The 13,367-nt window shown below is 41.3% G+C and overlaps 1 protein-coding gene across 1 annotated transcript in view; it reads left to right on the forward strand.

Annotated features, from left to right (window-relative positions):
- LOC126412765 (neurobeachin) overlaps positions 1–13,367 on the forward strand; it is a 1,487,907-nt gene that overhangs the window by 1,332,196 nt on the left and 142,344 nt on the right. Inside the window, exon 38 of the mRNA XM_050082518.1 lies at positions 9,661–9,776. Coding sequence (XP_049938475.1) covers positions 9,661–9,776 — 116 coding nt within the window. The remainder of the gene's footprint in view (positions 1–9,660; positions 9,777–13,367) is intronic.

Consider the following 13,367-nt stretch of genomic DNA (forward strand, 5'->3'; position numbering starts at 1 on the left):
GGCAAACCGGACGAAATTTTAACACCAGATTTAAAGAACGCTCCAGGAACAGTGATAGTAATCCATCAAGCTTCCATCTACATCTGAAAACTCAACACCGCAAAGCAGAGAAAATCCAAACTGCGTTACAAATATTACACAAAATACCAAAAGGACTTACTGTGAACATTCTCGAAGAACTGGAACATCCACACAAAATTCTAAATGAACACACCGATTTTAATCATAAATACTGTCTAGAAAACTTTATTGACAGAACACGAAAAGACATAGACAAATGGTAAACGAAACTTACACAGACAATATATAAAATTTAAAGGGAAATAAGAACAACGATGGGTAACACCATCTCTGGCAAGCTGTATATACTTTGTAAACATATAGCATCATAGTAAAGAACTGTCAAAATATCTGACAAAAACGTATTTTTACGTTTAGTAACTACAAGAACTATTATACTTACCAAGACATGAGAGAAAGACTTTACTATAAATGCTATATTGTCGTCACTTCCAACTAGACATAAGTACCAGCTCAAATGTAAACGTAAAAGAGCCACAATTTATGTACAGATAATCTTACTAACATTATTTCGCAGGTCACTTGATAATGGCAATAAGCCGAAACAGGCCTGTCGTGTAAAATATATATATAAAAAGACATGTTATCTTATTGCAGTTGGTTTGGAGCATTCATATCCATAATGTCTTATACCGACGTATACTATGCTGCGGGCCCTCTTGAACGTAAAATATTGAGAGAGAAATGATGAAGCAGGATGCAGATTTAAATGTTTTGGATGTAGAATAAGAAACACTGTAAGATGCGAAGAGGAAGAGGAAAGAAAGATAACATGGCAATGGAAAGCTTTAAAAAATGTGAACCCTTGGATGGGCAGCTAAGGAAAACTTCGGTGAAGTGTTTCTTGTGGAAAGTTGCCTCATGCAAGGTGAACTCGAACTCGCCAACATAATTCCGTAGGTTATTCTTAGGGATACTTTGTGAGCATTTTGGTACAAGGGACCTGTGGACTCAGCCCTCTCGTTACACAGTTATTGTTTTTCGTTTGAATTCTTATCCCCATTTATGTTTGTAGCTTTATTGCACTCGAAATATCTGCACAACAGTGCAGATATCGATGGTATGTGTTGTGTGACTTGTGTGAAAACGAACTTGCTCCATATACTGGCGGTACTTGCTGCCATTCAGAACTGAATGGTTCTGTGTCGAGTTTCTTAATATTGCAATATCTCTTTCCTGTGCTCTTCGGTTTCGTTATCGCATTCCAGAAGCTATTCACTGTTGCGAATGTATTTTCACAGAAACAAAAAGGCAATCATAATTGTATTATTATTCTGTAACTAACCATCTCACCATTATACCAAAATAGTTGGAAATTTTCCAGAACATTTTGATTGTGGATTTCAGCTTCGTCCTTTACGAGGCTGAAAAATGGACATTGCAGAAGAGCAGCGACCAGAGAGTTTTAAATGTGAATCTAGAGAAAGGTAATGTGGCTCAGCTGAAAAGACAAAGTAGTGATTGTGGATGTACAAGAAAGGGTGAACGAGAAGGAGAGAGATAATAAAGACAATGAAGCGTTTAAAAAAGTCATGACCAAGTAGGTCCCACGCCGAACCTGCAAAATAAATAAATAAAAGTGACATTCATTTGCATTGGTGTGCTGGTATTGTCATCCAGTACAGTTACAAACAACAAGCCATAGTTTCTAAGATTCAAGATGATTATCACTTCAACTTGAGTAAACATTTATGAGATGGTTGTATGAGGAGCATCGAAGCGAATAAAAGTTTTCTCAAAAAGAGGAATCTGCTAGCGGTAAAGTAACCTAGAAGTGAGAAAGAATTTGTCGAAGCTGTGCCTGTTAAGGCGCGGGTGTGGGTAAAGCAAACGAGGACATTCGGAGAAAAAGAAATAATTAAACTTTGAGCATTTGAAATGTTTCGCTACGAGAGAAAGTAAAAAAAAAAAAAAAGTGAAATGATAAACTATGAAAAAAGTGAAATGATAAAATATGAAATGTTATAGTCCAAGCAAAAGTAAAAAAAGAAGAAAGAGAAGAAGAAGAAGAAGAAGAAGAAGAACAACAACAGCAACAAGTTTGTGGGATAGCTGTGGCCAGGACAATTATGTGGTACAGGCAAGGTGGTACGAGATATTGAGCAATTCCTCTCTGTTTTGAATCGGTCGTAATTTGTTTACGGTGCGACCTATTTTTTTAAACTTACATTACACACTCATTACTGTGCTTCTGCTTAACATGACTTATTTATCGTCGTAAGCCCCTGAACAGGTAGCATACTTTCTCAAACGATCTGGCACCTTTGCGACTGCTAAATACAGGATATGTTGCACCATCAGCATAAATTACAGTGCTCTAGTCCTACAGACAAATTACTGGCCACTTACGAACTTACAGTATTTCCAGGTACCAACCGCCATTTACTATTGGGGACAGAGAGAGAAAACGAAGTTTCGAAAATGAGGAATGCACCTTGGTACTTTTCTGTAGCTTCTCAACACAAAAGTATATATTTACACTTGTCCAGAAATTAATCTATGGCCGAAAAATGGCGTCAAACTCTTGCGACCATGCCCAGATCATTCTAGCATTCTCCTTCAAGTAGTCGTAGTTTTCCGGTACAATTTCTAGACGTAGTGTGTCTTTTGTTGCTTGGAACAGAGATACTATTTTATGATTATGTTAGACGACTTTTGTGGGATGTGACAGAATGTAGTGGGACAACATTCATATGGGCCCACTATCCATTGTTGCCAAATTTATTCAAGATTGCAGCAATAGATATGGCAATGTTGCAGTGACATCATGGCAGGAGGTTCAAGTTTTGGCAGGGAAAAAAGTCATTTGGGCTGCCTCCACCAACCTAAGTCATCCGACTGCCACCTCTTCCTTGGAACTGGCGATAAAAGGACTCAGCCTGTGCAGGATAGGATGGACATAAGTCTTTATTCTGTAGGCAGTCTTTATTTAAACAATTTGAGTCAGTAGCTCCATCCAATATGCCCACCACGAGGTTTGGAGTCCAACAGACCTAGTACACAGTACTGCCACCAGAGGGCGCTTTCATCCCATGGCGGTTTGTGGAAAAAATGGCGGTAAAAGGACTCAGCATGCGCTGGGCTGCTGGCAAGAGGAAGGAGTGTACTTCATTTATTTCGGAATAATTTATTTATGTTTGTATTTCACATAGTTTATTTATTGCACTAATACAAAACACTCTCTCTGACGTTCTTAGGGTCACAATACAAAGCCTGCAGTCCTGCAAACAGTTACCGAAATAATGCAGTACACTGATGTACAGACACGCAAACAACTCCTAAGCTGTCGAAATAAAGCAGTACACAGCATACAGACACAAACACAACTCGTTAATTTTCAAAAAATAATGCATGTGTAACACTCTGCCAACATCCTCACAACGCTTAAACAGCCAAAAATAATGCAGTGCACAAACACTCACTGTGGCATTCAGTTTTATGGTGCAGTCAAGAGAACTCAAGGACAGATGATGCTTGACGACTTTATACGATGTTACTGTTTGTACAGTAACAGTCTACAACCGGATCCAAAGCTACAGCTATTGTTAAAAATGTTCTCGCGCCACACTCCGTGTCGAAATGCTTAAAACAATTGCAAGAAGTTTCATTTTACGGCACAGGCACTGACACATCGAACCACAAGGCTGAAATGATGTTTCCGTTAGTTGTTGAATACTTTACTGAAACTGACGGAATCCAACAGAAGCTGTTGAAGTTTGATTCGCTGAATAACGAAACATCAGAGACAATTGCAAAGTTTTGTCTAGACGGTTTAAGACAACTGCAAATTCCATTAGATAAATTAATCGCTTTTTGTGGAGACAATACCTAACCAACTTCGGAGGGCTTCATCGACGCGGCCAGCGGTATGTTTTTCATCGAATTCATGAAAACTGTGCCCAGTCAAATTTGCGCCCAACCAGAAAGCTGTGAAATGTGAGCCCAGCGTCTGCTCCTTTGTGTCACGCTTACCTGCTCCCGGACCGTCGTAATTACCCACAACTACCTGCTGCTCAGACACGGCCGAGCTGCTCTCCGATAGACCACCTGTACCACAGTAGCCGCTCTAGCTGTAGTAGAGTTGACATCGTGTGACTTGTGTATTTCTGTCACAATATTTCCAGTACGGAAGTTTCAACGACCATTCGCGGTAAGCCATGTTGCCACTATGAAGGTTATTCCTACATAATGAAGAGAACGAAAGAAGACGTGACTGTGACGTGGCGCTGTTCGAGACAGAAAGATAAACCACTGCCGAGGAATCGCAAGTGCTTTTTTCACACATGCATGAATGTGGAGCTCCGGGTGACGCTCGACTGCAAGTAAGGAAGACTTTCAACCAGGCAGAGAAAAGGGCACGAGAGGAAGAGACTTCTATTTCCAAAATACATTCGTAGCAGTTGGGTTGCCTGCACAACCGAGGGTGTGATTTTGTCACTGAAATGCCAGAGCAGCAAACGACAAAGTGTTTATACTACAAGCGAGCAAAATCACAGGAAAATGAGAGATCCGCTGACAAGAGAAGAAATTGACCTGAAGATGAATGATGGTAGCAGTTTTCAGATAAGCGACGGCAAATTAGGAGAAAGGATAATAGTTTTTAACGGAAGAGCAGGGAGAGAGGCTCTAAGAAGTAAAGAAGCCTTTTTTATGTATGGTGTGTTCAAGTGCTGTAGCAAATAGTTTTCGCAAATATACACCATTCACCCCGACTTTGGGCGTACAAATAATGAGACAAACATTTAGTAAGTTGGCTTTGCATTATTGCCAAAGAAAAGAAAAGAGACATACATCCGTCTTTTCCGAAATTTGGTGGAACATATGCTAGAATGGAAACCTGTAGACGTGACCGCAGATTTAAAATAAACAGAGATTGCTGCGATTGCGGTTACGCTACCGACAGCCGAAGTGCATGGACGTATATATATCATAGCTGGCTCGAGATACAGTCACAGGCTTTCTGAGTTTTTTGACTACTCTGTACTTAGATGGTTGGCAAATGAAGAAAGCCGTCTCAACCTTAGGAGTTGTAACAAACGGCTCCATCGAACGACCAACACTGTAGAAGGGTGACACCGCAATTTTAGTAACATGTTTGCTAAACCAAATCTTAAAATCACAGACGTAATTAGGCATATGGAAAGAGAAGCACAGAACTGTGCATGCGCGTTGATGAGGGCAGAACTGAATATGGAAGGCAAACGGAAGAGAAACCGTCTACAAGAAGCAAGATGAAAGGATGGAAAAAAAGCAAAAGGAAAACGAAGAAGATGGTGAGATCACGGTTTGCTTGGAAGCTATCTCCCACTTACAAAAACTTGAATAAATGTATCAGAAGATGTGGTTGGATAGAAAATTGTACAAACTGTAAATAGCAACTTATAAATAAAAAAGATGTATGGTTGATGGTTATAGACTGATTTTAAACACACCTAAATGACAATAATTTACTTTTGCCAATTAGCCAGTCAAAAGCCTTGATAAAGTGTAATGTAAATCCGATTATTCTGAGAAATCTGGGCTCAGTTATCTAGCTAGCCATACCGACTTTTGTTTTCGGTGGTTTCTCAGCTCATTCTATGCAAATTCTGGGATGGTGAAAGCTACTCGTATATTTGTAACGATAATTACGGTCGATGCGACGTAAAACACAAAACGCAAAATTTGTTTTCCGTAGGTTGTTATGACGATGAATGAAGATATAGTGAGCTAAAATTAAACATATCAGTGGAATTAAACTGTTTCTGTTAGTTAACTTGTCATTCACTTTATGAAGCTTCTAAGACACATGCACTAACTTCAATGGCGCAAATATAAGACTCATGAACTATTTAAATGTTATTGAATGTCTTGGCGATATTTGCGGTGATTAGTTTCGAACTTGGACGTAGCTGTACAAAGAATTTCCAATTTGGTTATCTGCATATCTAATATTTTAATCTTGTTCGGAGTGACATTTACGCAGTGGCGTACTGATGTAGTTTGGGAAACGGTGTGGACTTTTATTTTGTCACTCCATCGCCGCAAATTGCCAACGACACAAAAGCATAAAATACACTTCGCAAACAGTTTTTTATGCATGAAAACGGATAGGTAAAGAGCAGTTTTTAGAAAAAAAACGGTTTAACTGATTGTTACGGACTCAGAACAAGTAACTGAAGCTCTCATTGCTGACAGGTTACTAGCACATAGCTTAGAATGTCTTCCTTCCTTTTCGGTTGCAAATTTTTGGATTGCCTCATCAATATAGATATCTTTAACTAGCTCATTTTTTGTTGAGTAACTGCTAAATTAGACAGTCGTGCTTGACTCATAGTGGACCCAAGATAATTCTTAATTGATTTGGCTTTTGAAACAAAGAATTCTCTTGCATAATGCTATCGAAACACACGTCGTTAAGAAAATAGCGCCAAAACAAATCTGCGAACACTTCCGGAAAAAATCTTCTTAGTCGTGAAATTTGTTCAGGGATACCGTCTTCAGGAATCTCATGATAATTGTCAATTGACTTTTGTGTAGTCATGGGAAGTTTCGTTTCTGAAGTTTGAATCAAATGACGGGGTCCGAAACATGTCTAATATAAATTCCACGGTTTTGCAACATGTGTCAATTTCTTGCAGAAAGCTGTCGATGCACTCTTAACATGGACCTTCTCAGTTCGCTGCATTCTGTACAGTATGGCTCGGAAACGTCTAGGTAGCGTCCCTCAGTTCTCCTACCTGTCGGGCAGGGGATTAGTGGACCCTTCCACGATCCTCTCTGGGCGCAAATTTCACTTGGTGCAAAGTTCAGTGTGCGAACTTTCCAGTACACTGTTCCACCAAAGGGATTAGTGGACCCTTCCACGATCCTCTCTGGGCGCAAATTTCACTTGGTGCAAAGTTCAGTGTGCGAACTTTCCAGTACACTGATCCACCAAAGGGATTAGTGGACCCTTCCACGATCCTCTCTGGGCGCAAATTTCACTTGGTGCAAAGTTCAGTGTGCGAACTTTCCAGTACACTGTTCCACCAAATTAAAGAAGAACTAGAAAAAAATATAGAAGGAATTGGATGCCAAGGAAGAACTAGAAAAAAATGTAGAAGGAATTGGATGCCGTGATCGGGTTCTCCACAATACTGTATCAGGTGCTGCTAGAGTCTTCACTGTGGACATTGAAGCAATCGCCATAACAGTATTTAATTATTTTTCAATACACGCAGTGAGGACAAAGAAACTGAAAGAGTTCCACTTATACGTTGATGTCAATCATCTCTTCTATCTCATTCAAAAACAAGATGGCTGTCGTTAATGCCCCTAGTTCAGAGAATTCATAAGCTTTTTATTCCATTAAAACAATTTTTTGACTCCGTAGACACACCACTTAAAATAATTTCAGATTTTTTTCAGTAGGCCGATCAGCGAAATTTACTTCACGTTTCTGCAGTCAAACTTGGCTCTGTTTGAAAACCATATAAAAAGCGTGAAGAAGAATAAATTCTCTATAATTGAAGTAGGAAATATATTAATCAACACTCAAAGATATCTGAATGAAAGGAAGACTGCCAGTTTTATTGGCATGTAAACCAAGATGAATTTGAACAATTTAAAGAATGAGAACCCTAATTAAGAAACTATTTGATTTCGAAATTTTTCTATACCATATCATTTAATTACTTAGAGGAATAGATTATTTCTTTTAATAAATATCAAGCATTGATTGGATGAGGTTATTGAAACCCCAGATTGGGTGATGACCGAAAACGCTATTATATACCTGTCTAAAAATGGTGTGACGATTTCAGGCGATCATTGTTTTCGGAAATATATGTGTTGAACAGCTTTCTAGAAACTAAACGTGACTCGGAAGAATGGAAGTCTAAAAAGTCCGTGGAAGAAAAGTGGATTTACTTTATTACAACGGCATTGTGGAAAGAGCGTTTTCGCTTATGTCCGCCCAGTGCACTGATGAAAGATATTAGGTGCTTCCAGGACTGTGTAATCAATCTTACAGTGCCAGTTTAACTACAAGCTGACTTGCATGGAGTTTTATAAACACGTAAAAGGGAAAGAAGACTTGTCTAAAAATGGTGTGACGATTGCAGGCGATCATTGTTTTCGGAAATATATGTGTTGAACAGCTTTCTAGAAACTAAACGTGACTCGAAAAAAAAAGGATTACCTACTGCTTCTGCAGCACCAAGTTCCTTATAGTTGTGTTCTAAATAACAAGTAATGATATTAAATAAATTTTTTACTTCATTTCTACATCCCCATCTCCGAATGTCCCGACGAGGTCCCAGCTAGATATGGCAGCCCTGTGTACAACTGGTAACGGAAAGATTTGTAACTAGCATCCACGGTTTTCAGCACTACATCTTACTTGAAAACGGCTTAATAGTGCATGGCGGATTGTTAGCAGCAATACTGTCTTGCCTCTTCTCTTCCCGTCTAGATTATTGCTGTATGAATTAAATATATTTTGGAAAAAGCTTCTTGCCCCTTGTGTACGACTGGTCTAGCAAAGGTCCTGTAACGTAATGCTGTCCGAACTGCGCACACGGGTTATGGAAAATGTATATAGTCTATTTGTTGCCAAAAAGACACGGCGCCTGAATATTTTTGGCCGATATTCCGCTGGTCACTTACACCATGCATTCTACTTGTTGCAATGATCAAACATTTGCCCTCATTTTGTAGCACTATTCCACGTAGTTTATAAGTCACTTTTACTTGTCCCTAGTTTAACGTTAAGTATATGAATAGCATATTGTATTAGTTCGTAACAACCTCAACGTATCAGTAATCGTTACAGTAGATAAGCACATTAGATTCGCACAATACATCACACCATAAACATAAGGTGGCCACCACATACGTTTTAGCTGCTGGACACAGTCACGAACACCGTTACTGGCAATATGCAAGTGATTATACGAGTTCAGTCACAATTCGGGAATGAGTTACCAGATACGCTTCAGTAGCTGTGATAGTGAAACAGTAGAGGTGAAAAATTCTAGAGTCAGGGAAGAATGGAATACATATCAAGGATACTGAAGACGCTGATGTAGAAATGCAGAAATGTATAGATTGGCACAGTGTAGAAAGAAATGCGGAACGACAGCAACCAATGGGAGGACGAAGAATAAAAGAAGAACAGTTTCACACTGAGAATGTTGTATCGTCAGGCCGGTAGCTGCTATTAAAAGCGTAACGTGTACGACGACGAAACTGCAATGTCGCTGTCTGACTTCAGAGTCTTGCTACGTCACATTTCTCGTGCCGGTCCTGTATTCTGTGTAACGTACTTTCCGAGATGGTGTGAATTGGTGATGCATGACAGGTATAGGCAGTTTGAGAATCACAGTGGGGGCAATTACGTGTCACAGGCGCGCCTCCGTCACAAGAAACTTGTTCTTAAAGGATTTAGCATTCTATTTTATTCGCGCATCAACACATTCGGCCATAATGTCTCCCCTTTCAGTTAGTGTGCGTATTTCGCGTTTCCTCTGCGACGGACTTTAACGCCCGCACTTGCGCCGTGCCGCCGTGACCACTCTCGGCGGTTTTATGCAGTGTCGCTTCTTGTTCTTCTTGCAGACGGGCCTCCATGATGTCGCCGCGCCAGCTGATGCGCAATTCGAACATGACGCAGAAGTGGCAGCGGCGGGAGATCTCCAACTTCGAGTACCTCATGTTCCTCAACACCATCGCCGGTAAGTACGTCAGCCGCCAGTAACAGTGTCACATTCAGCGGACAGTGTGAGCCCAGTACTGTGGCGAGTCAACACACTGCTCCGTTTCACACCTGAATGTCACTGTATTTTAGACGAATATTTCCTTTGGTACCTGTTCCAGCATACGTGTTCCTCCAAATTTACGGTCCTAGATCCTAACACCACCAAAATAACGGCACGTCTGTCATTTGAGATACGCTACGCAGTATTTCCTTGACGGGCAACATGCTATAGCCAGCCTTCTACCAAGACCTAAGCGTGGGCTTCAGCAGAAATGTATCAAGATCAGAGTTATCTCTCTGTGGTGACAGATATCACTCCAGTGCTTTACCTAAAGAATGTATTGAAAAAAAAAGGAAGGCAAAGATTAAGATTTAACGTCCCGTTGACATCGAGGTTATTCGAGGCGGAGCCTAACCTCTAAATATGTCAGGAATGGGAAAGGAAATCGGCCTGCCATTTAAAAGGAATAATCGAGGAATTTGCCGGGAGTGATTTAGAGAAATCGCTGAAAATCTAAATCCGAATGGCAGGACGCGAATTTGAACCGTTGTCCTCTCGAATGCGAGTCCAGTTCGTAACCACTGCGCCACTTCGCTCGGTGCTTGAATTGGATATGAAAACAAGGTGATATTGTAGATAACGTGGCGAGGCATAAAGGATATGAAATATAGTGACAGAAAACTAATTTGTTTCATAAATTGGAACAACAGCATGGGTGCTCATTATGGAGGTACCTTGGTGTTCTTGTAGCGAAGCGGAGAATGCAGGCTACGTTCTCAGTGGGTGTCCGAGACGACATGAACGGACGGCAGTCCTCATACACTAAGATATGAAGCTGTCAACGTGTGCGATGGTGAAAACCTGGGATCACAGAACTCACCCCATTTTTTCCAGATATCCCATTTTCCAACTCTTCTCGTCCGACATGAAAATAACGCAGCCAATGGATTAACTGAAACCCTTTAGCTAAACACAATCTCTTTTTAAACCATTACATTTCTTACTCTGTAAACTAATGTGAAGCTCTCTTCAACTCGAAGGTTGGTTTTAACACTGCGCTACTTTATTAAGTTTTATTCAAGATGACACGACCCTGCCTCCCCCCCTCCCCCAACACAGCCATTTGTAGGGGTAACGATAGTTTAACGTGTGCTGCGAACTGAGATACAACTTGTAATTTCTCGCTTTAAGAAATCGTTGCAAAGAGGTGAAGGAAGCGACCAGTGACAGAAAAAAGAAATCCCAGGCTTACAGAGGACTCGACTATGGACCTTCGGATTCGTGGTGTGACTTAGAGCCCCCCCCCTCCCCCCCTCCCTTAATACGTAAATACAGGGTTATTACAAATGATTGAAGCGATTTCACAGCTCTACAATAACTTTATTATTTGAGATATTTTCACAATGCTTTGCACACACATACAAAAACTCAAAAAGTTTTTTAGGCATTCACAAATGTTCGATATGTGCCCCCTTTAGTGATTCGGCAGACATCAAGCCGATAATCAAGTTCCTCCCACACTCGGCGCAGCATGTCTCCAACAATGAGTTGGAAAGCATCGTTGATGCGAGCTCGCAGTTCTGGCACGTTTCTTCGTAGTGGAGGTTTAAACACTGAATCTTTCACATAACCTCACAGCAAGAAATCGCATGGGGTTACGTCGGGAGAGCGTGGAGGTCATGACATGAATTGCTGATCATGATCTCCACCACGACCGATCCATCGGTTTTCCAATCTCCTGTTTAAGAAATGCCGAACATCATGATGGAAGTGCGGTGGAGCACCATCCTGTTGAAAGATGAAGTCGGCGCTGTCGGTCTCCAGTTGTGGCATGAGCCAATTTTCCAGCATGTCCAGATACACGTGTCCTGTAACGTTTTTTTCGCAGAAGAAAAAGGGGCCGTAAACTTTAAACCGTGAGATTGCACAAAACACGTTAACTTTTGGTGAATTGCGAATTTGCTGCACGAATGCGTGAGGATTCTCTACCGCCCAGATTCGCACATTGTGTCTGTTGACTTTACCATTAAGAAAAAATGTTGCTTCATCACTGAAAACAAGTTTCGCACTGAACGCATCCTCTTCCATGAGCTGTTGCAACCGCGCCGAAAATTCAAAGCGTTTGACTTTGTGATCGGGTGTCAAGGCTTGTAGATTGTAAACGGTAAGGCTTCTGCTTTAGCCTTTTCCGTAAGATTTTCCAAACCGTCGGCTGTGGTACGTTTAGCTTCCTGCTTGCTTTATTCGTCGACTTCCGCGGGCTACGCGTGGAACTTGCCCGCACGCGTTCAACCGTTTCTTCGCTCACTGCAGGCCGACCCGTTGATTTCCCCTTACAGAGGCATCCAGAAGCTTTAAACTGCGCATACCATCGCCGAATGGAGTTAGCAGTTGGTGGATCTTTGTTGAACTTCGTCCTGAAGTGTCGTTGCACTGTTATGACTGACTGATGTGAGTGCATTTCAAGCACGACATACGCTTTCTCGGCTCCTGTCGCCATTTTGTCTCACTGCGCTCTCGAGTGCTCTGGCGGCAGAAACCGGGAGTGCGGCTTCAGCTGAACAAAACTTTATGAGTTTTTCTACGTATCTGTAGTGTGTCGTGACCATATGTCAATGAATGGAACTACAGTGAATTTATGAAATCGCTTCAATCATTTGTAATAGCCCTGTATATAAAAAAAATTAAAATAAAAAAAAGAAGCCAAGAACCCGGGCTGTCAACAAGGTACTGTGGAAGCTGGTGATCACTCTGTAATGGTGTGGGCTGTGTTTATATGGACTGAACTGGGTCCTCTGTCCAACTGAAGTGATCATTGTCTGGAAATTGAAATTGTTGTGTTCGGCTGTTTGGAGTCCATTTGCAGCCATTCATGGACTTCATGTTCCCAAACAGCGATAGATTTTTTTATGGATGACAATGCAGCACGTCCCTAGTCCACAGTTGTTCGCCATTGGTTCGAAGAACATTATGGACAATTCGAGCAAATGATTTGGCCACACAGGTCGCTCGACATGAACCGCATCGAACATTTATGGGACATAATCGAGAGGTCAAATGGTTCAAATGGCTCTGAGCACTATGGGACTTAACATCGGAGCTCATCAGTCCCCTAGAACTTAGAGCCACTTAAACCTAACTAACCTAAGGACATCACACACATCCATGCCCGAGGCAGGATTCGAACCTGCGACCGTAGCGGTCACGCGGTTCCAGACTGAAGCGCCTAGAACCGCACGGCCACACCGGTCGGCGGAGAGGGAGAGAACTTTATGCCACAAACAGACCCTTTCTTCATATCCCCGTTGCTGAAATTTCGCATCCCTATTGCTGAAATGTCAATGATCAAAGTTTTAGAGATTATTTTGCAATGATAAATCCTTGCAGTTCTCTGATGACGAGCCCGCAACTAGATACAGAGGAATGGACTACCGAATCAAAAATAGCTTAGCAGGTTACACTTAACTTTCTCGCTGACATTAATAGTTGATTGCGTTGTAGTTATATCCCCAGATCACGAGGCCTCCGTTTATGATGTGTGTGTGTGTTTTCTTTCTTTAATAGAAA

The sequence above is a fragment of the Schistocerca serialis genome, chromosome 7 (assembly GCF_023864345.2).
Source record: "Schistocerca serialis cubense isolate TAMUIC-IGC-003099 chromosome 7, iqSchSeri2.2, whole genome shotgun sequence".
Lineage (NCBI taxonomy): Eukaryota > Metazoa > Arthropoda > Insecta > Orthoptera > Acrididae > Schistocerca > Schistocerca serialis.